We start from the raw sequence: 24,702 nt of genomic DNA, 5'->3' as shown, positions 1-24,702 counted from the left end.
ATGTGAAAAAGTCTGAAAATTAACAGTGACCACTATAACTTCTATTGAAGTGATATAGATTGTACATAATGGAAATTTCGGGTTGTCACACTAATACTATAAGTTGGGAGAACCTAAAAACCATGTTGATACGGGAATACTGCCCATGAGGGGAAATTCAGAAATTGGAACAAGAACTCTGGGGTATTACTATTGTCGGTGCCGACATAATGACTTACATGAATCGATTCTGTGACTTGGCGATTCTGTGTCCGGAGATGGTTGCTCCAGAGAGCAAAAAGATTGAAAGGTATATTTGGGGACTGTCGCCCCAGATACAAGCAAGTGCCATTGCATCCAAACCTGTCACTTTTGACAGTGCCAAGGAACTGGCACAGTGACTTATTGACCACGGAAACCATCAATACTCTATGGTTACTTCCCCATAACAACCTAGGGAGAACAACAACAACAGCAAGAAGAAGGGTTGGAACAAAAGGAAGGGAAAATCTCCTCTAGAACCTTCAAATAAGCAACAAATAATGGCAGTCCATGCTACTACTGTGCCTGCTACCGTACCTACTACTGCACCTGCTGTTGCCCCCAACTACTCAGCACCAACTAAGCCCTATGTCGGTAGCCTCCCTAAATGCAACAAGTGCAATTTTCACCAGATCGGAAATTGCCCTGAAATGCAGTGTCGTAACTGCAACAGGAAAGAGCATACTGCCCGATTCTATAGAACACCACCTCAACCCTTTAACCAAGTACCTGCCGCTGGAGTAAGTCGAGCATGCTACCAATGCGGTGATGTGGGACATTTCAAGAAAGATTGTCCAAAAGCTGGAAATGCCGGTGGGGTTGGGAGAATTCTAGCACTAGGTCACAAAGAAGCGGTGGCAGACCCTGCCGTGGTCACGGGTACGTTCCTTCTCAACAATACTTATGCATGCATTCTTTTTGATTGTGGTGTCGAGAGGAGCTTCGTGAGCCATAACTTTAAACATCTACTAAATCAGAACTCCCAACCACTAAATAAAACCTTCACAGTAGAAATGGCTAACGGGAAATCCGAATCCACCAATGATATATACATAGGATGTACCCTTACCTTAAATGACTTATCTTTCCCAATAGACCTTATGCCGGTCTCTATCAAAAGTTTTGACATCATAATAGGTATGGATTGGTTGTGCCCCAACCATGCCGACATCCTATGCTATGAAAGAGCTATTCGTTTAAACTTGCCAACTAACGAAACTCTTATTATCTATGGCGACAAACCCGGAACGAACCTTCGGATAATTTCTTGCATCAAGTCACAGAAATACCTTCGCAAGGAGTATTGTGCATTCCTAGCTCATGTGGTAGACAAAAAGCAAGAAGTGAAAGATATCGCAAGCATTCCTGAGGTCTGCAACTTTCCCGATGTATTTCCTGATGATCTTCTAGGGGTGCCTCCCGAGCGACAAGTCGAATTCCGAATCGACTTAATCCCTGGAGCTACCCATGTAGCCAAATCCCCCTATCTTCTGAAATGCAGGAATTATCCATCCAACTTAACGAACTCCTAAGCAAAGGTTTCATAAGACCACGCTTCTCACCTTGGGGAGCACCGGTTTTGTTCGTAAAGAAGAAGGATGGATCATTTCGCATGTGTATAGACTACCGCGAGCTGAATAAACTTACCATCAAGAATCGATACCCTCTGCCTCGCATTGACAATCTGTTCGACCAACTTCAAGGGGCGAACTACTTCTCAAAGATAGACTTAAGATCCGGGTATCACCAGTTACGAATTTTGGAGGAAGACGTTCCCAAAACCGCGTTCAGAACTCGTTATGGTCATTACGAGTTTATAGTGATGCCATTCGGATTGACGAATGCACCTGCAGTGTTCATGGACCTAATGAACAGAGTGTGTCGTCCATTTTTGGACAAATTCGTTATAGTCTTCATTGACGATATCCTTATCTACTCAAATAGCAAAGAAGAACATGGCCAACATCTTCGTCAAATATTACAAACTCTTAGATTGGAGAAGCTCTATGAGAAGTTTTCAAAGTGTGAATTTTGGATCAGGAAGGTAGATTTCCTAGGTCACGTGGTCAGTTGAAGGAATACACGTCGACCCTTCCAAAATAAAGGCAATTGAAAACTGGTCAGCACCCAAAACACCTACAGAAATCCATCAATTCTTAGGTCTTGCTTGCTATTATCGCAGATTCATTCAAAATTTCTCTCGAATAGCTAAGCCTCTTACTACTCTGGCCCAAAAGGGTGTAACTTTTAGCTGGGGAGAAAAGCAAGAAACAGCATTCCAAATGTTGAAGCAAGCCTTGTGTAGTGCACCAATCCTGTCTCTCCCTGAAGGGACAGAGGATTTCGTAGTGTATTGTGATGCTTCTAATCAAGGGCTTGGATGTGTTCTTATGCAAAGAGGAAAGGTTATATCCTATGCCTCAAGACAGCTAAAGACACATGAAGTCAATTATACAACACATGACCTTGAACTAGGAGCAGTGGTGTTTGCCCTGAAGATCTGGAGACATTACTTATATGGCACGAAATGCACAATATTCACGGACCATAAAAGTCTCCAACACATCTTCGATCAGAAAGAGCTGAATATGAGACAACGACGATGGGTAGATCTACTGAACAATTACGAGTGTGAAATTCGTTATCACCCTGGTAAAGCAAACGTAGTAGCTGACGCCCTGAGTAGAAAAGAATACTCAGGACACCGGGTAAAGTCGTTGACCATGACAATCCATTCGCATCTGTCCACGCAGATCAAGGAAGCTCAACTTGAAGCCTTGAAACCCGAAAACGTAGCAGGTGAAACTCTGAGAGGAATGGATAAGAACTTCGAAGTCAGGGATGATGGAGTCTATTATTTCATGAACCGGATCTGGACACCAAAGTTCGGTGGTTACAGAGATGTGGTTATGAATGAAGCACACAAAACCCGATACTCCATCCACCCAGGTTCAGACAAGATGTATCTGGACCTTAAGAAGCTATATTGGTGGCCTAACATGAAGGCCGAAATCGCTACCTTTGTAGGCAAGTGCCTTACTTGCGCCAAAATTAAGGTAGAGTACCAGAAACCTTCAGGCTTATTACAACAACCTGAAATCCCTGAATGGAAGTGGGAGCGGATTACAATGGATTTCATAACCAAGTTACCCAAGACATCAAGTGGTTATGATACTATTTGGGTAATCGTCGATAGATTAACCAAATCCACACACTTCTTACCAATCAAGGAGGCCGACAAGATGGAAAAGCTAACCAGAACATACCTCAAGGAGATTGTTAGACTACATGGTGTACCAATATCTATTATTTCAGACCGAGATAGTAGATTCACCTCTCATTTTTGGCAATCTTTACAAAACGCTCTGGGAACTAAGCTAGACATGAGCACAGCCTACCATCTTCAAACCGATGGACAAAGTGAAAGGATGATTCAAACGTTAGAAGATATGTTACGAGCTTGTGTGATAGACTTTGGGAAGGCATGGGATATTCATTTACCCCTTGCTGAGTTCTCTTATAACAACAGTTATCACACTAGCATAAAAGCTGCTCCATTCGAAGCCCTCTATGGCTGCAAGTGCAGATCCCCTCTGTGCTGGGCTGAAGTGGGTGACACGCAGCTAGCTAGAGGTCAAACTCCTGACAATGCTCTCACTGGTCCAGAAATTATTCGAGAAACTACCGAAAAGATCATACAAATTCGGGAACGACTTAAAGCTTCCATAGATAGACAAAAAAGCTATGCTGACAAGAGGAGAAAACCCTTGGAATTCCAGGTCGGTGATCGCGTTTTTTTAAAGGTCTCACCCTGGAAAGGCATGATACGCTTTGGAAATCGTGACAAACTAAATTCAAGGTATATAGGACCATTCGAGATTCTTGCCCGAATCGCCCCTGTAGCTTACAAACTTCAATTACCCCAAGAACTAAGTAACATTCATCCTACCTTCCACGTTTCGAACTTGAAAAAGTGTCTTTCCGACGAGACTCTTGTGATACCACTTGAGGAAATCGAGTTAAACGAGAGCCTCAATTTTTTGGAAGAACCCGTAGAGATACTAGATAGGGAAGTTAAGAAAACCAAACAAAGCTACATCCAGATAGTGAAGGTTCGCTGGAATGCAAAGCGGGGACCTGAATTCACATGGGAGCGGGAGGATCAAATGCAACAAAAATACGCACATCCTTTTCCCTAGTCTATCTGTAAAGTAAATTTCGAGACGAAATTCTCTCTAATGGGGGGATAACGTAACAAACCGTTATTTCAAACTTATGTAATAATGTAGGTCAAATTGTACTTCTTTTTAATTAAATAAAGAGAAATTTTGGCATACTATGTATATTTACATAATTGACCCTCAAAAATAAATTATTAAATAATCTCAATTGGGATGAACCAAGTGATAGAGATTGTAACAAGGTTTCCAAAAATATAAAGAACACTAAAATCCGAGTTATAACGAAGAAGTTATGACCAATCGAAAATCCACGACAAAACCGGCAAAACACTGTTCAGTGTAAAAACTGAATATTTGATAAAAAGCTTTCTAGCCTTGACAATCTAAATGAAAGTTATAGTTTATGTTAAACCGAGAACTTTCATAAAAAGAACGCCAAAATTTGACTTCGTATGAGGAAGTTATGATTTTTCTAAGTTTTAGTATAGCAGTGTACAGCTAAAAACTCGAAATAAAGATCGAGTGGTTTTTAGCCGTCACAACCTAAACGAGAATTGAAGGTCTCGTCATTAGTAGTACAACGGTAAAAAGACAGACAAAAACAGACGTCGTATGAAGAAGTTATGAATTTATAACGGATTCACGTCCCGGTTTGTTTAAAATAATAATATTAAAAATAAATTCAAAATTAGCCAACGAAGTCTAAACGAAAGTTTTAGAGTATAATTTTACCTACGCGTGCATATAAAGAACGTCAAAAACGGAGTTCGTATGCAAAAGTTATGAATTTTACAAGTTTTGGCAAAAAAATAAAGAAACATAACAAAAACCGGGAAAATTCGCATGAACAGTAACTGCCACGTCACCCCTCGCATACGAGCCTCCACGTGGCATCTTCTGATTGGCCCGCAGCCTCGTGTGTCACCTCCTGATTCGACCAACTCCGCGGTCCAATCCTACTCGGACAGCTTCGCAAGAGACATCCCGGAGACACCCCGGAGACACACCTCGGATGCTGCCTTCGCACGTGTCTTCTTTCCATTGGACCGAGGGTTAGACCAATCCGAGCCAGCCAGCAGCGAGCCTCCGGTCCGAAGAACTTCCTTCGCCTCGCCACCTGTCACACGTGTGTCATCCTCGCATTGCTTCGGGTCCGAGCCTTCGGGCTATATATAGCATGCGAGGGTTCCGAAGAATTTTCAATTTTCACCCTAAATTTTATCCTCTTTCACCTTTTCCACTCCCTTAAGCTCATATACAACCCCTAAAGCCCCGGTATCAAGACTCGAGCCCGAAGTAAGCCGTGAAGTCCCGAAATTCTCGAGAATTCATCCTCTCTCCTGTCAAAACTCTGCCCGATTTGAGCCGGTTTCTCGACAAATAAACTCCTTTTCGTGAAACGAAACTCTGTCCGAATTACCACCTATCAAGTGAGTTCATACCCCCGTATTTTCATAATTTCTAGTGTTTTAAGGGGGAAATACAAGTATAACACAACAACTTTGTGTTATAAATAAATGATTTCAAATCACGATAAAATGATTTTAAAGCATCAAAAATACTTCAAATATTGAACTCTTTTATTAACTTATAGTTTTCCCAAATATACATATTTGTATATATAATTTAATATAAATAAGATTTAAAAGGCTTAGGACTAATAATTCCTTCTAGGTCCTTTTCCTTGTTTGGATGTGGACTTATAGTACCAGTTATTTGTCCGAAGGTCGTTCAAATTTTACTTATATATAAAATTGTATATGTATATAAAATTAAAAGTTATTTCATCAGTTTAATCACCCTTTGTAACATGTTGAGCAAAGGATTACATGCAAAAATAGTTATTTACCAATTCATAAAGTACATATAAATTATAATAGGTATAATTTATGATACATAGAGCAATAATTCATATGAATACACTGTTTTACATGCAACAAGGGTTTTAATTCAAAACAAATCAAGGGTTTACACTTATCAAATACATGTTCGGGATACTAAGTCAATAACATACTGTCAATCATTTATTTCAGAATGATTGGGTTTTCATAACTAATATACATGTAACGTTTATATGTTTTTTTATGAGACATTCAATTCAGGTTGTTTAGATTCAGTTTAGACAACCAAGGTAAAGTCCTGACATTATAACCAGAATCTCCAGTCCGGTGATCGAAACAACTTGTGTGTAGATCTATATCGGGATTGACAACCCCGCACTCAGGCTGCTAGCTACAGTCAGGCATACACGCCAATGAGTGGCAATTGTTATCAACAGTTTAAGCGCTCATCAGGCGTTTGTTTCAGGCGTTCATGTCATAGTATGGTTATAATAACTCATTAAAAAGATATTAACAACACGTTAGTGTATAACAAATAAAGGTAAGTATATCTTCAAAGTACCAGTTTACAAAATGCAAAGTACAATGCTCTACTATAGTTTTCAATAACAGCTGGTGAAGCCAGGCACACTCTCAAATACAAGTTTTACAAATACAATGGTTTACAAATAAGACGGTTTTATGGGAATAAAACTACTTTTCACATACCACAGAAAATATGGGATTTTCTAGAAGTGTTTTCATATTCAAAATACAAAGACACCCATTCAAACATAAAGACTTATGTACTCACTCAACTTATCGTTGATACTCTCTTTTCAAATTTCTTGTATTATCAGGGAAATAATAACAGGTACTCCCCGAGCTTTTTGAGAAGATGGAGCCATTAGGAGTCTTATCTTCTTCTTTTGTATAACTATTTTGGTTTCAATATACAATGATTGAACACATGTAAATATTATACTTTTAAATACAATGGTTGTTTGTGCTTTGATTACTATGATACATGTGTTGTGATACTACAATTCAAGTCCTCCACCCCCGGACGTTTCCGCCGTCTGGTTTGGGGGTGTGACACTTCAGGGTTAATCTGGTAAGAGGAACAACAATCTTGGAGAAATCTCTTATAAATCTCTAATAGTGGCCGACCAAACCCAGACAACTCCTGATCTCAGAAGGGGATCTCGGCACCTCCCATCTCATGACTGCCTCAATCTTGGCCGGGTCGACCAATATCCCATTCTGATTAACAAGATGTCCCAGGAACTGGACCCGTAACCAGAAATCACACTTGGAGAATTTGGCATAAAGCCTCTCAGCCCACAATACTCCAAGAATCTCTCACAGATGCTCCTCATGCTGCTCTTTGGACCTCAATTACACCAGAATATCGTCGATGAACACGATCATCGATTGATCAAACATGGTCCTGCACACCCGGTTCATGAGATCCATGAACGTTGTCGGTGCGTTGGTGAGCCCGAAAGGCATCACCACAAACTCGTAATGCCAATAACGAGTTCTGAAGGTCGTCTTCTGGATATCCTCCTCGCAAACTCTCATATAATGATATCCAGATCTTAAATCAATCTTGGAGAACCAAGATGCTCCCTGCAACTGATCGAATAAATCGTCGATCCTTAGTAGCGCATAACGGTTCTTGACCGTCAACTTGTTCAACTCTCGATAATCAATGCACATCCGGTGTGAAACAACCTTCTTCTTAACAAAAAGGGTAGGTTCTCCCCACGGCGAGCTACTCGGTCTGATGAAACCCTTCCCCAACAGCTCCTGGAGCTGTGAGGATGACTCCTGCATCTCTGGTGGCCCAAGGTGATAAGGTGCCTTGACAATAGGCGCCACACCCAGAACCAAATCAATCCGGAACTCCACCTGCCTCTTGGGAGGCACACCCGGCAAATCCAGGGGAAAAACATCCAGAAACTCACACACTATCAAAACCTCAAAGATAGAACTCGGCCTCTCTATAGTAACCCGCGTATCCATCACGTATGCCAAAAACCCATACATCCCTGGTGTAGACTTTGTCTTGCCCTGGAAGCAAAGCAAAAAGCGGATCCAGATCTAGTACCCTCGCCATACACCGTAAGCACTCCCCCACTAGGGTCTCGTATGGTCACCATCTGACGCTCACATTCAATCATAGCTCCAAACCGACTCAACCAGTCCATGCCCACTATGACATAGACATCACCCATTGTGATTGGTACCGAGTCTATCGGGAACTCAACACCAAAAATTTCTAGTACACAACCTACGAATACATCAATAGCGAAAACCGCATGCTCGTCGGCTATAGAAACCCATAGAGGTCGACTCAACGCCTCACGTTGGATAATGATGTGATGACTAAAATCTAAAGACACGAAGGATCGACTCACACCCGAGTCAAATAACACCAAGGCAGGTACAGAACTCACAAGAAAAGTACCTATATACAACACAAAATAAGCACAACAAATCTCAAAATAATATAAATAAGGAAATACATACCAGCCACGACATCAGGTGTTGCGCGGACCTCCTCTGCTGTCAGATGAAAAGCTCTCCCACGAGCCCTTGGAGCCTCGCCTTCACCGGACGACTATCAGTAGCACGCAACGTAGTAGGAGCGGAATCCTGAGTTGATCCCTGAATGAGTTGAGGGCACTCGGCCTTCCGATGGCCAGTCTAGTTGCAGTGAAAGCAAACTAGAAACCCCTTGGGGCAATCCTTCGCCATGTTCCCCTCCTTGCCACATTTGTAGCAAATCCTTGCCCGACATGATCCCTCGTAACTCTTGTCGCACTTTCCACAAGTGCGGCCCTTCTGGCCCCCAACTCTCGTATCAGCGGGTTTAGCTCTCTTTGTCGCCGACTGCGACTGTACTGGTCTGCGGTACCTTCACTGGGACTCTCCCTCCTCCCTGGCCTGTAACTCTAGCTCAATCTCCCTCCGCCTGGAATTGGTCTAAAGCTCAGCTAATGTCTGTTATGACGAGTTCACCACGAACTCCCCGACTTGTAACACTGTAAATTTTCAAAAAAAAAAAATTTCATTTTAAAATCACATGAATCTCATCAACACATTTCATAACTCCCTAAAATGTCAATTTATCAAAACACATATTCTGAATTGTTAAAACAAAATCCAGGATCCTCAAACATAACTCTGTCTCGTGTGTACAATCAAGTCAGCGCCTTTTCGTGATCCTGAGAAGTACCTGAAACATATAACACATAACACGGTAAGCACGAAGCTTAGTGAGTTCCCCAAAATACCACACACATCTCATTAGCATCTCATGGATATACTCAATAAGACCCTCTGGTCAATGTGTCTCAGTGGAACCCTCCGGTCCCACAACTCGGGTGGACCCTACGGTCCTAACTCAGTAAGCTCAGAATAATCCACAACATAAATCATATAGACATAATGCAGGATATCAAAATACTCAATATAAACATACAAGACCCTCAGGTCACACAAGTTACCACTCATGGTAAGTATAGTGAAAAGACTCACCTCGAAGCAAGTAAATAAACCTCGTACACAAACCACCGGTCTAGCCTCCGCCTAACACATACGTTAATTATCTCTAATTAATAAACGACCCTCAAAAAAGCTAGGCTAAACCCTGTATAAACTCACAGAAGGATAAAAGACCATTTTACCCCTTTCATGGTCTCTATAGTACATAATTAACCAAACCCTAAAAGTCAACAAAATTCAACTGCAACGCGTACGCTAGCCGTACAGCCCCTCTACGTTGGGCGTACTGCCTCGCCATGCATTAGGGATCCTTGACCCTATGTTGAACGTCCTGGGATTACGCTTGGCGTAGGTCCCATACTTGTTATTCCCACTCTCTTGGTCTTAATTTGTTAAGACCATAGCTTTACTCTTAGATCTGGACTCCCTAAAGGCTCATACTCCATAAAATTCGTGACTTTAATCCTTTGCATGGCTGAGAAAGTCCCAAACCCGAAAACTCTTACTCTTTTCTCCCAAAAATGCTCATATCTCATGCATAGGATGGTTTTGACGTCCAAGACTCCATTTTTATGAATCCACTCCATTAAAAACACTCAAAGGGAAAGATATTAGGCTCTAGAGTTCAACAACTCATAAAGCTTCAAGCTTTGGGACCAAAAACCCTACTATTGACCAGATTATGCACAAATCAAAAAGGATGGGAAATATTTGAGCTTTATACCTTCAACTGATGCTCTAACCACAGAAAAGCTCAGATCAAAAGCCTGGACTCCAAGTCTATTCTCTTTAATGCTCCTTCTTCACTCTAAGGATACCACAAGAACACTAAGAAGCTCACAAATGGACACTCAAGCTCAAGGGACGAAAATTAAGGTTTTGAGAGGGTTGAGAGCTGGAAATGGTGGCCAAAAATGAGGCCATCATGTTCCTTAAATAGGGACACACCCCTCAATTATGGTTTTCACTCTGAGCCTAGTACGCCCAACGTACCCTCTGGTACGGCCAGCGTACCAGGAGGCTTCCACGTCCAAATCACGCACATGAGTACGCTGAGCATACACACGTGTACACCCCGCGTACTCAGCTGCCACCTTTTCTCAAATGAAGGGACAAACTTTTCAGATACAATAAAACAAGGGTTTATAAGCTATACATGGTCTTCGGATGTTACACATGGTCTGAAATCCAAGTGTCATGGGCTACCCACATGATCTTTCCTTGAAATGTCATGGGCTACCCCCATGGTCTGACACCTATATGTTATGGGCTACCCCCATGATCTTTCATACAAATGCCACGGGAAACCCCAATGTCTTCCAGGCCAATATAACAAAGACAACTAGCATTCCACATAAAAAGTAATGGGTCGTCATTGGTGCCTTTGACCCAAGGATATAGTGAGAAAAGTCACCTCGCAGTGCTGAACCACACTGATAACTCACTGGCTACTAGTTCGACAAATCCTCGAGCTATCAATATCAAATAACATCCAATTAGCAATTAGATTCCAATCCATAACCATCAGAACATACTTAGGGTAAATGACCAATTTACCCCTTACCTAATTTGGAACGAGACTTAAGCCCAAACCAAATAATCCAAAAGCCCTACATACCAAATAATCATACAAGGCTCAAACAAGGCCCAATTTTCCAAACTGTGGTCAAACCCTTCCATAGGTCTTAATTCAACGTGCAAAAACATTCTTAGCCTGAAACACTTAAATTCTGATGGCCCAATAAGTCCCTAAACATCTAAGACCAAACTATGGCCCAAACCGAAGACCAAAAGATCTAATTCCCACTCTGTTTAGTACACGGGGCATACTCAGCTCGTATGTGCAACGTACCTGCCTTAGGGCTTGTACGCTAAGCGTACCTCCTTTCATGCCCAATGTACCCTCGCATATAGCCAACTTCCATGTTAAGCTCTTATTCCATAAAGACTTCACTCCATAACCTAGATCTGACTTCTTTGGACTGGTTTATCACGTAAAGTTGCTAACTTTACATTCATGCATGGCTAAATGAAGCTCTTAAGCTTAAAAGGACTTTATATGTGACTTAATTCATGAATGAGACCCAATACTCCATAAAGTTGGCACCGTTATGTTTAAGGAACTCCCAACAAGCTCAGATCTAAAAGAATATGTCCTTCAAATGTCTTAACTCAACACCCAACAAAAAAGGGAACCAAGAACAGAACAAATCGATCCATAAAGAGATTTAAACATCTATAAGCCAAGGTATGAACTTGATACCTCCAAAGTTTTACAACAAGGGTGATGATTCTAGATCTAAAGGCTCGTCACCAAGCAAAGCACATACAATCTTCTTTACTTCATTCACAACGGGCAAAATTGACACCAAAATCTTCTCAAGTGCTCAAAACATCACATAGAAGGCTTAAGGGTCGATTTAGGGTTTTAGGAGGTTTGGTGGCTGGTAGAGAGGCCAGCCCTAAAGACTTAAGATCCTTAAATAGGGTACAACATACTTAAGTTAGTGTTTCCTTCACTCCTCGTACGCCCAACGTATGAGGCAGAGGCTTCACGATCCATCCTTCTTGGTACGCTTAGCGTACACCAGTGTATGCCCCGCGTACTTCAGTTTCAACTCGTACGGCCCGCGTACTCCCTATGTACACCCCACATACTAGGGGTTCCCTTTAACCCTAAAATACTCCGAAGGCTATAACTTCTTCATTATGAAACCGATTTCGACGATCCTTATATCCACGAAAATATAATGTGAAGCTCTACGCTTTTATCAACCCATACGCGCCTTAAGATTTCCCGAACAAAATGTAATTTCCGTAAAAGTCCGAGCTGGCACGTTACTGAATACCCCTTGGCTCCAAAACACAAACCGAACACCCAGAACGTTTAATTTGTGTCACCCACACCCAAATGGGAAATGATATGGGACAGGACATTACAAGCAACCTCCAAGTGTTCCTCTTCTTCTTCTTCTTCACCACAAAACACCAACAAACACACTTTCAAGCTCAAAACTCACCAAAAGCACTTAAGGTTTCGTTTTTAGGGTAGAGAGTGATGGAGGCTGATCAATAGAATGTTCAAAGGTGGTATAAGTTGCTTAAATAGGGTGCAAACACTAAAAATTAGGGTTTGCCCCTTCACCACATACGTCATGCATACTCTACGTATGCCACGCGTACGTGGAAGAGTCCTGCGTCCAGAAAAGAGCTAGTATGCTAAGCGTACTCATAGAGTACGCCCCGCTGATGTGTGATTTTTATATAAATAATGTAAATGCTCAAGTTTTAAATTTATAAAACTGAATTTATCGCAACTGGACTAATACACACAATAGGAAGTGAATCTAATCGTGTAATAGTAAAGTTGTGGTAAGAACGGGTGTCGAACACAAGGGGAACGGTGGTGAATTAATTTGGAGTCTTTGATTATAGGTTACTCTAAAAATACTAAAACAATAAAGAAATGTTTTATTAAATACTTTAAAATACCACTTAATATCAAATATCGATAAATTGACTGGAAGACAAATTTCTTTAGGTACTTTGGTTTAGATAAATTACATCTCAAATTCATGGCTAATTACTGTTACAATGGATATTTATTCATTATTCACCAATTCCTAATATGACTAGTGTCATGGTCATGACACCTAATCCTTTGATTTCAACACAACTATTAATTCATTGATCAGGTGAACAAACAATCATGCAAAATAGTATTCAGTTCTTATTAAGTAAGACTTGATCTTATTTAACTCTAATGGTAATAAGAGTTAAATCATTCATAGAATGGTCATCTACTCATGCATACACATTAAAGTTCATTACTTTATTTCCTAACCTTAGGTTTTGGTCAAAACTCTAGTAAGAATCAGCAATGGTCGTTAGACAACTATGATTCAAATTAACATAGCTAGATGGTCATCAAAATTCTATTAATTCAGCAATAGGAAGCAAAACAACAATCTTTAACACATGTGGATCTCCAATCAAACTTGACAAAATAAATTAAATAAGAATAAACAATCGAAATAGCAATTAAACCATAAATTCAAAGATTTATTCAATCATAAACACAAAGTAAAAGGTTTTTACACCTAAATCAGAATGTAAACACATAATGGAATCACAATGGAATGCTAAACATGGTCACGATAACAAACCACATGATTATCGACATGAATCCGCTCTCCAATCCCTTAGATCTTTGCTCTTGTCAGCTTAATGGCCTTCCAACCGCCTTCTAGACCCTCAAAACAGCTTCTTTGAGGTTTCTTGTCGACCAAGTATCAATAAAAGTCGTAAATCCCCTCTAAAAATCATCCAGATGCTCGAAATATATAGATTCTCGAAAATTTGATAACAGTGATGTGGTAATGGCACCACATCGTGATCCTCATGTGTATCCCGTATTCTCTAAGTCAGTCTTAACGATCGTGGAGTTTCAATTTACCACGTCATGGTAATTGGGAATCAATATTTTCTCAAAACATGAAAATCGTCCAAAATTGTGTCTAGTTTTCAGATCATTTTGAATCTTATCAATCGAAGTTGCGGTTCATGAGATATGGTCAAAATAATGATACAGGGTCAAGTTGTCCAACAACATCCTTTTTGCGTCTTTTTAGCTCCTTTCTCCTCCTTTTGCATTTCAGTTCTCATTTTAACTGTAATTGAACATTTCAAAGCGTATTAAGTATCTTTTAGTTTTTAATAACATAAAAACATAATATAAAATAATAATAAAAATGTCATAAATATGTGCATAAAATAGACGTTATCACCCGCGTACTAGCTAGGGACCAAAAACATATAGATTTTTCATTAAGGACTAAAAGGAAACATACCAAGTTACGAATGTTACGCTTTCAGACTAGAATATAGATTGGAGGACAGGAGGAGAAGTCAGCAAGAATGAAGAAGAACAGTAGAACAAATGTGTTTGTGTGGAAGTCGAATGGTCGCTTTGATAGTTGATTGTGACGTCAAGTCAATCGTATGACGTGCGTAACAATCAAATGATGGATTCTTAGTTTTCTAGACTACAATTAGTGAATAAGCTTTAAAATTAATGGCCCTTTAGAATTGGGGGCCCTAAGCCCTTGCTTAGTTTTGCAAAAGAAAGAGCCGGTCTACCATTTTTATTTCAACAATGCTCCAAATGCCACATGTGTTTATCAAAATGTCGATTCTCCAATGTCATAAATGATCATGCAAAATATATCATTCCAAAAACACTTTACCCTTATATTTTTTTTATATGTAGAAAAACTCTTATATTTTTATTTACCTTTCATATTTACCAAAATATTTGGTTTTTAGAAGTTATCAGTAGTTTTGTGACATAACATTTATCTTGTACATTTTTAGATTGACATGGAAAAAATAAGCAATGTTACTAATTTTGGTTTGAGTAAATAGTTGTTGAGTAAAAGATATATTCCTCACGTTTTACCTTAGACAAAAGACAATGTCCCTTATTTTATTTCCATGTTAACCTAAAAACGCAAAAGATAAATGTCATGTCACAAAACAAGCGGTAATTTCTATTATAAAAAAAAAACCCGAAAATTTTGGTTATATGACAGATAACTAAAAATATAAGGGTTTTTCTATATGTAAACGAAATATAAGAGTTTTTGAATGTTAATAGATAAATGGTTGTTTTTTTTCTACATTTTGTCATTTAATTTATTAGAAACACATAATAGATAATATGTATTAGAGTCATCACAAAATGTAGTTTACGCTTTTATATTTTATTTTTTTAATCAATCGGTAGTCATGAAAAAGAGATCTTATTACAACTAGTAATAATAATAAATTATGAGAGAAATGAATACAAATGTAACATTTGAGTGACATATATAAAGGTAACCGATAAAAAATCATCACTAAACTAATCCTAAATAAAGGCACCGTATACTTTGTTCTATTACTAATTACATTCGATATGGACATTAAACTAACCAGCTACATTTGACAAAATTTAACCAAAAAAGAAAATCACAGTACCTTCAGTCAAAAAAATCATCATGACTCTTTCAAAGAAAAATATCAACAACCTGAACTTGTTATTTTTTATCACTTCATGTTGTCCAAGTTCTACAACAACCATCCGTAATGATAGGGTCGTACATGCCGTAAAGTTTGGTTGGCTATTTCACCATTAAAATCACACACATAAATTATTCCAAAAACTGTATAAATTTTACTGAAAACGGCAAGAGAGAAACAACAGAAAGTGGTAAACCCGAAGAGGAAATTTTGGAATTCTCTGAGATTTAAGGTAAAATGTTGTACGAAATTATTATTATTATTATAGTGTTCGTTTGGTTGATTTTAGTTCCCTATATTGACCAAAAATCGAATTTATTTATTGATTGATTTATGTATGTTAAAATCTTGGATTTGTACATAGTTATTGCATCCCGTTTTTCTTGAGTAAACCGAGTTGGTTGTTGCTATAGATATTACTAGGGTCTAGGAATGGAGATATGTAATGTGATTTTTAATAAAGTTGTTTAGTATGAATTAGAGACAACCTGAGCTTGGAACTCGTTAAGAATGGAGGGTGTAATCTCAAAGATGACAGGACTCAGGATGTGTCAAGGATCATACGAGTTTTAATATGGGGCGTAATTCTAAATATAATATATCCCTTGTTCCCATATATGGTTTAAAAATTATATTTGACTCTAAATCTCACAACTTGTGATATTAGCAACCAGTCTTTACTCTTAATCTTTTTTTTTTCTTTTCTTTTTGCAGTTTTTCAGTTTTTATGGACATTACTGATGATGTTAAAGAAGAGATTTTGTTGTGAGTTATTTGAAATTTATTTTTGTAAGCGTATATGTCTATAAATTATGTAATTAGTTGTTATGTGTGAGTGTCTAATTTTGTTTTTATTTTTCAGGTTGACAAGATACCTTCTTGATTTCTTTAGGGGACTTGGGTTAATAAAAGCCGCCGATAAATTTGCCAAGGAAGCAAACATTGATGAACAAAATCGTATATATATCTTCACTTTTCTCAATTAATTTCTTCTGCTTTTTGTTTATGTTAATTATGTTTCTGGTTGACATAGTGAAGTGATCTTGATTAATCATGTTTTTCGTAATTCTTTATTGGTCTTTTAGGATTGGTGTTTTCTTTGTTTATGAATATTATGTTTATTTCATTCCTAAATAACCAAGAAAGTTCATTACATACTCTTTTTTGGTCTCATCGTGTTATTTTATTGAAATGGTTGGTCTCTTTCTTTTGTATTTCATAGAGGGTATCTGATTCTATGATTTTCGTTTTTATAGCGCTTGATGGGTCATACATGGAATATTGGGACTTTTGGTTGCATGGACGCACTCAAATGTGTTATTGGACCTTTTTTTGTAATAAAAAATTGAAAACACTCAAAGAACACAATTTACATGTGATCCCTTAGATAAAAAAATACTATATTTTTTGTTAGTTATATTTTGTGGATTTTGTGCTTCTAAAATCTCATATTTCTTATGTCTTCTACTTCATTGTAGGGTAAAGCCTTAACTATTACAACTTCAAATCAGCTACCACTGAGTGTTGATCAATCAAGCTGTGGACAATTATATACGAGCACTCCTAGGTGATTTGTTGTGCATATTTGATGTTAATAATGTTGTAAAAAATTGATGAATTAATTGATTCTATTGTTGTTAAGAGTGCCAATAAGATGATATTGCTTTTATCTGTTGCAGAATGCATCTTTCCCCTCAACAAGGTGGTCAAGATAATGGCCATGCCATGCATTCAAAACTAGACACTTCAGATTCAGGTTTGCTAAATTTAATTCATATGATCAAGATTTTTAGGACTATTTTGAGGAGCGTATTCATGACTCTTTATCCAAATTTTTAGGTGGGAAAAAACATTGTGATTATGTCCCTTTGACATCACTTCTTTTGGCGGTGCTATTTTATTTTAGAGTAAATTACATTAATGGTCCCCATGGTTTGGGATAATTTGTGTGTTTGGTCCCTAACTAATTTTTTAACTCGGAAAGTCTCTCCTGTTTGTTTTTGTTACGCGCTTGTTCCCTACTGTTTTTTTGTTACGCGATTGGTCCCTGTCTTACCTAAAAATACTATTATTTAAATACAAAAAAAAATATGTGATAGGTAAGGTAAGGTAAGGGGGGTTGGGGTTGGGGTGTGTTTATTTAAATATTTTAAAAAATCAATGACAAAATGGTTTTTTAGGTAAGACAAGGACCAAGCATGTAACAAAACAAATAATAGGGACCTTCCGAGTTAAAAAAATAAGTTAGGGACTAAACGCGTAAATTATCCTAAACCATAGGGACCATTAGTGTAATTTACTTTTTTTTTTTTACAATTATGAGAATCTTTGGTGCACAGAGGTTGCATATTATCGTGCTATTGATGATTTCCGCGTAATACTTAATAATTTTACTTTACAGGCATGATCTCCGGACCAAAAATGACTTTATTTTTCATGTGAGTCATTTGAATTTTATTATTGATGATCTATGCATTCAACTTGATTTTATTGCTAAAGATAAAATTTTGATGAGTCATCTGAATTTTTATTTTGAAGCACATTCGTCTATTGATTATGTAGTTAGTTTATATTTATGTGTGTGGCTTTGTTTTTGACAGGCTGAAAGGATACATTGTGAATTACTTCAAAAGAAATGGGAATAAAATATCAAATGGTTGTATTGTTATAGACTCAGACATTAATGAAGAACAACCGTGTGGTATATATATCTTGGCCTATTGCACTTTTAATTTCTTAATCTTCCTCTTGTTAATTTTGTTTACATTTGGCATGTAAACAAACTTTTTGGGCTTTGGCATCTTTGATTAATCGTGGTTTTCATGGATCTTTATTGGTCCTTTTGGGTTTGCTTTTTCTTGGTTTATGAATTTTATGCTCATATTCCTAAAATAACCAAGAAATTTTAATTTTTAGTACGCCTACGTTGCATAGTATCATGCTAATTTAAAGTATGTACAAAATGATGAATTATGCATAACGTTTTTCCTTTTCAGCCAGTCCATCAGGAAGTACAAGTTCTAAATGTGAATCAAGTAAGTACTGAATTGTTAAAAGTGATAGCTGACTGCTTTAATATTGACTTGTAAATAATATGAGAATTGTTCATTGTATATTTTTTTAGTTGCATCAAGAGTAAAGAAAAGACGCAGATCAAGTGGTGAACAATGTAATGATTGAAAGATGAGGGTACACATAATTTGAGGAAAAAGGGTAGTGAAGTAGTATTTAATAGTTCTGGAAGGATGGAATGGAAGATATGAAAATAAGAGTCTAATATGATGTTATTCTTGTTCTCTCGTATTTAGTCTAGAATTTGAAGTCTTTTTGTTTTTCAAAACATTTTTTAAACCTGGTCCATGTATTTGTTTTTTTTTTAATATTCTTCTAGATTTTAGAGTACATTGTTATTTTTTGCATTTGTTTTCTCTTCGAATTTTCATATAAAAAAAAAAAGAAAACAAAAAAAACAAATATATGACAGATAATCGTAGGGTGAAAACTCTTGACAAAGACAACCGACAAAATATTTCCATTGGTGGAACTAAATTTATTGTAATGCCCATACTATCCAGCTACAACAAAGTATAAAACCTATTGGTGAATCATGTAATGTTGTAGTTTTATTCCCATTATAGCATGCTACTTTCATTTTATTCCCATTAAAATGTTGTAGTTTGAAAATTGTACCTGGTTATAGAAATGTCATCAGATTAAAAAAGAAATTTTCATTGACATAATTGTGTAGATTTTTTAAAGTAAGGTGCCTTAATAAGGAAAAAGTTGGAAGTATGATGTTATAGTTTGGTAGGTCTTTCAAAGTAAGGTATCTTAATTGTTCGATTTGAAACTAACTCTTATCATAAGAACAATTCACGAACATGAGATGAAGATAGAACAAATAGGTAACAAAAGAAATTTATGGAACTTAATTGTTTGCCAAGCTTTTATTAAGAAACAAGAATCAAAACTTGATTAAAACTACTTTTAAATAACCTCCTATTTATACTGAATGGAAACAAACTCTGATTCTAACTCAAATACTTAATATAAGGAAATTTCCCCTGGGACCAATTTGTCCTAGTTCCTGAGTTATCCTAACACCCCCCTCCCATTCAGAATCTATTCCTTCCTTCACTCCTAACAGTCCCCTCATCACCTTCTTTTGAAACCATCTCGATTCTCGATCTTTCCTGGACGCCCGACCTCCAGTTCGGTCACATTTAAATTCGTATATCAACCCCTTTTGATTGTTTACAACATATGTAACATGTAACATCTCATCAACCACATCCAAAGCCACCCGATTTGAACTTCCACTACCATAATATCCACATCATGTTGTTTCTCCATTGCCTATTGTTTTGATAGTCGTAGCTTTTCCGATCAATCCTATTCTAAGAGACAATTCAACCGATCAAGAAAACGAGGTCACCACCACCTTTATTGTCTTTTATCACTTGCAACACGGACCAAACTCAAAGCCACCTGCTTTGATTTCCTTTTGATCGTCTTTTTTGCACCTTTGTTTAATTATTCTCCCTTTATCACACAAACAAGTTGATTAAGGATGGAACTTGGTTTCAAGATTTCAACCTGTAATCATAACATCACAGTCCCTTTAAAATAAAATCTAGTTCCTTGATGTGTCTGCCCTACAACGAAGGCTACACCTTTTCTTGAAACCAACTCTTAAACCGGCCTTTTACGTCTTTACAAGCCCTGAGCTCTTATACCAAATGTTAGATTTGAAACTTTCTATGATCACATGAACAATTCAAGAACCGGGGGGGGGGGGGGGGGGGGGAGGAGACAAAGAACAAAAAGGGAACAAAATAATTTTTTGGAAAGTACAAAACTTAATCCATTCCTAAATTGCCCCTGGGACCAATTTGTCCCACATTCTGAATTATCCTAACATTAATAATAACAAAATTGAAAGTACAATGTTGTATCAGAAATAAATAAAAGTGGGATGTTATACTAAACTAAATAATTCAAAATACATTGTTATTTCTTGAATTTAGCCTAATATTGGACATATTAACCATTTTCCTTATTCCAAAACTAACCTAATATTTCCTCCTAATTTTAACATTGAGAACCACTAAAAACACCATAAACAACGCCACGAGTCGGTAAATTATGAGCCAAAATAAATAAGTTAGCATAATGAAAAATTGTCAAATGGGTTTCCTTGTTTCTACCGAATGAGTGATTGTTGGAGTTGACAAAAATCAACCCAACCCATTAACTGAAACTGAACCCAACCCTAAATTAGCATGTTGGCTTGAGAATTTCAACTCATTTAAGTTAAATGGATGTAACGACCGAAAAATACAACCAATTTTAAATTTTTCAAAAACAACTCGATTCCATTAAATCATTACAAAAAGGTTTTCAATACAAAACATTTAGCGTATTCCCAGAATCACATTACTACAAAATCATGAGGAGCGGTACGATCACGCCTTCACCTTGCCACGGTCTCCTGAAGAACCTGAAAAACATAAAACCACAACTGTAAGCCTGAAAGCTTAGTGAGATATCCCCAAAATACCAACCACTTATACCATACACGCATAACATGCCACAACATATCTGATCACAGAACAACCATGCACTTCGGGTCTACTGTGTGACTGGTCCGCCGCACCGGCCTACAGTCCACCTGGTCCACCCTCTGAGTCTAGCCATAAACCTCGAGTCTACAGTGTGATTGGTCCGCCCGCACCGGGCCTTCAATCCACCTGGTCCACTCTCCGAATCTAACCACATACATCGAGTCTGCAGTGTGATTGGTCCGCCCGCACCGGGCCTTCAATCCACCTAGTCCACTCTCTGAGTCTACAGTATGACTGGTCCGTGTCACACCCCCGAACCAGACGGCGGAAACGTCCGGGGGCTGTCGTGACTCAATTGAATACCATAACATTGAATATATATGAAACGTAACAACATTCGTCACCATGCATTAATATAGTACAACCAGTAAAGTTTACATGAAATACATTGTTTAAACATTACATTCCCAAAAATAAATTGTTCGATTCGTACATAAATAAACTGCAAGCCATCACTGAATATGATTTCCTTTGATTCACTGATTCCCTGAGAATACAAGTATTTTGAAAAACGTCAACATATGAAATGTTGGTGAGTTCATAAGTAGTGTTTGAAATCCAATGTTTTGTATTGTTTGAAAACCACCAGAAAATCCGATATTTTCTGAAAATAGTATAGTCAAAAAAAGTGTGAAGATCCATAGGTATGCTTGTTTGTTTCTATACTTGTAAAAATTGTTCATTAAAATTGTATGCATTTCGAATCCGTATGTATTGAAAACCCTAGGAAAACCCGATGTTTTCCTGATTTCTTGAATTCCATGAAGTTACATTGAAACCATTGCATAGCGTGTAGTGTCAGTCCCAGGCGACGTTGGATTATTTTTGAGCATGATTATTTGCTACAAACACGCATTACACAAACGACCAGTTTATAGCTATACTAACGATCCCGTTGGTGTCGTCCGTATTAATCACGTTATCCAATCGCCCTGACTATGTGTAGTCCCACATCCGAAGAGAAAGAGGACACGAAGACCTCGATGACTCCATTAACCGGTTGGGGATAAAAAAATGTACGAGGGGTCCCCGACCCGCCTCGCATGAAATGTAGACTTTACTAGCTATACCAAAGGTCCCTTGGGGACCAGTAGTATACAAGGCATTGAAAGTCCTTTTACGTTGTGTTAGATCGGTAAAACCCAACACTTCGTAAGATAGAGGTCTTCGGGCCTTAAGATCAGGTCATTGGGCTAGCTAGGCTCAACGAACAAGATTTTACACTTTTGGGGCCCAAAGATGGTGCGTAGACGTCTGTGCACACTCGCATGTATATTGAATTCCCAAACGTTATTTGTATGAATCGTAGTGTCGTAGTGTCGTAGTGTCGTAGTGTCATAGTGTCGTCGTGTTAGTAGTTTCGGATTTTATTTGTTCGAGACCGAACAAATTTGTTTAACAACGACTTTTGGTATTGTAGTGTATTGTATTTCGTCGATAGTCGCGGTGCCATTATTTGATCAAATTGCGTGTATTGAATTAGCCTTGAAAGTTTTCTGTTTTCAGCCCCTCATTGTTTGTAAAATTTACTTTTTCAACCCTTTAATTAAATACTTTCCGGTTTGGTCCTTAAATCAATTTTCTTGACATTTTAACACCAAAAATTATTGAAATTAATATTTTTCAGCATATTTTTCATAGAAAACAGTTTTAGTCCATGAAATTGCAGTTTTCTCGGTAATAGCCCTTCTTTTTCGCAACTTTGACAATTTTGGCCCAAATTGTAAATTTTTTGCAACTTTGGTCCTTTTTAAATTCAAAAAGCATTTTAAACCTTTGAAAAGGACTTGGAACACTTATAGTCCACTGTTTTACAGAAAAACACAGTTTTGGCCCTCCAAAACAGAAAATCTCGCATAATGGGCCTCATTGGGCCGAAAATGTCATTTTTAGCCCATTAAGCTTGAAGTTTATGTTTTTAATCCTCTAAATGAGTATATTTCCAGAAATTGTTTTATTGAAACTGTTTTGACACACCTCATCCATCAGAATTTGTGATATGTCAATTTGGGCCCTTAATTTTGTATTTTTCACATTTTAGGTCCAAAAATTTGTGTTTTTAGCCCAAAGAAGTTGTTACTAAACCATTTAGCCATTTTTCTAGAAATACTTTGTATGAAGAAATATATTTGATGCTAAAATCATTTAACATAAGGTATATCTCGGTTTTGAGGGGTTTTATGGCTAGATTCAACATTATAACACACAAAAGCATACATATAAGCATGGAAATCATACAAGGCATACAAAACACATATAGATCTACACTTTCACTTGTATTCCCCCCCCCCCCCCCCCCCACAAAACTCATAAAAACAGAAAATAGGGGGTATGAAGCTCACCTTGGGTGTGGGTTCGGTTTTGCAAAGAAAATGGAAGAAAAATGGAGTGATTTTTGGCCTTAGCACCCTTCCTTGGTAGATCTCGAGTTTTGGTGACTTCTAAGGTGTATGATCACAAGTTGGAATAGATTTAGAAGAGGTTTTTGATGGAATGAAATAGCTAGATCATATATATAAGTAAATACTTACCTAAGATGGTGATTAGCTTGAAAGATCCTCTTGAAAGCTTCTTAGAATCTCGAAATTATGGGGAGGAAAGGAGAGAGTTTTCTTGAATGTTCTTTGAGAGAATTTGTGAAATGTGTGTGTGTTTGAGATGTGGCCGAGAGTGAGAGAGAGGAGAGGATAGAAGTGATTTTGAAGTGATGCTTGCTTGGAAACATGAGTTGCGTGCATGGAAACCCAACAAATAAAAGTGAGGTGGCAACCCAAGGTCAACTCTCCCTTTTTCCTTGGGCTTGGGCCGAGAATGGAGAGGGAAGAAAGGATTTTTGGGCTTTTTGCCCCTAAGCCCAATATTAGAGTTAGTTTGGGTGTTTATTGGCCTTATAAAATAAAATTGTGATTTTTATGCTTTAATAAGCTAGATTAGGTTAATCATGGATCAAAGCTTTCAATTTATTTCATTCTAGGCCCAATATGGCCCATAATATTGAAATAAATGAATGTGGGTCCAATTAGAGCCCAATTAGGGTTCTAAGCCCATGATAGTCTAATTGGTAGCTTATTGGTCCATTTGGATCCAATAAGGGAGTCCTAGTCCAAAATGGACTTAAACAAGGACTTCTAGGGTTTCCAATTGTTTGATGACTATTTGTAGTACTTGTATGATGTATTTGATTGAAGTTTTTTTTTTTGATGTCATAATAGTAGGTGTCAATCATGTTCTTAAGTTTTTGATTCACATTAGTTTGAATGTATGGATTACATGACACAAAATTTCCAGTTGTGACAGTCCGCCCGCACCGGGCCTTCAGTCGGCCTGGTCCACTCTCCGAGCCTCGGCACGTCTGGTCCGCCCTCATGGGGCCTACAGCCTATCCGGACCGCTCGCTGGGCCCTCGGCACAACCGGTCCGCCCTGGGTATCTTGGCCTACCGCACAAAGCAGGACCCACCTCAACCCAACTCTAGTCCAAAAA

At 37.9% G+C, this 24,702-nt stretch overlaps 1 protein-coding gene across 1 annotated transcript; it reads left to right on the top strand.

Annotated features, from left to right (window-relative positions):
- Positions 1–209: 209 nt before the first annotated feature.
- On the top strand, positions 210–18,945 carry LOC145066099 (uncharacterized). The gene is made up of 10 exons (XM_079013280.1): positions 210–289; positions 16,310–16,360; positions 16,458–16,552; positions 16,681–16,685; positions 17,074–17,162; positions 17,275–17,351; positions 17,997–18,033; positions 18,196–18,296; positions 18,592–18,630; positions 18,720–18,945. Exons 1-10 carry the CDS (start codon positions 210–212, stop codon positions 18,773–18,775), a joined length of 630 nt encoding a protein of 209 aa, XP_078869406.1. The 3' UTR covers positions 18,776–18,945.
- The last annotated feature ends 5,757 nt before the right edge of the window (positions 18,946–24,702 follow it).

Source organism: Lactuca serriola, chromosome 1 (assembly GCF_051521515.1).
Source record: "Lactuca serriola cultivar US96UC23 chromosome 1, Lser_US96UC23_V15, whole genome shotgun sequence".
NCBI lineage: Eukaryota > Viridiplantae > Streptophyta > Magnoliopsida > Asterales > Asteraceae > Lactuca > Lactuca serriola.
The sequence above is the reverse complement of the archived record's forward strand: the minus strand, read 5'-3'. Positions and strand labels throughout refer to the sequence as shown.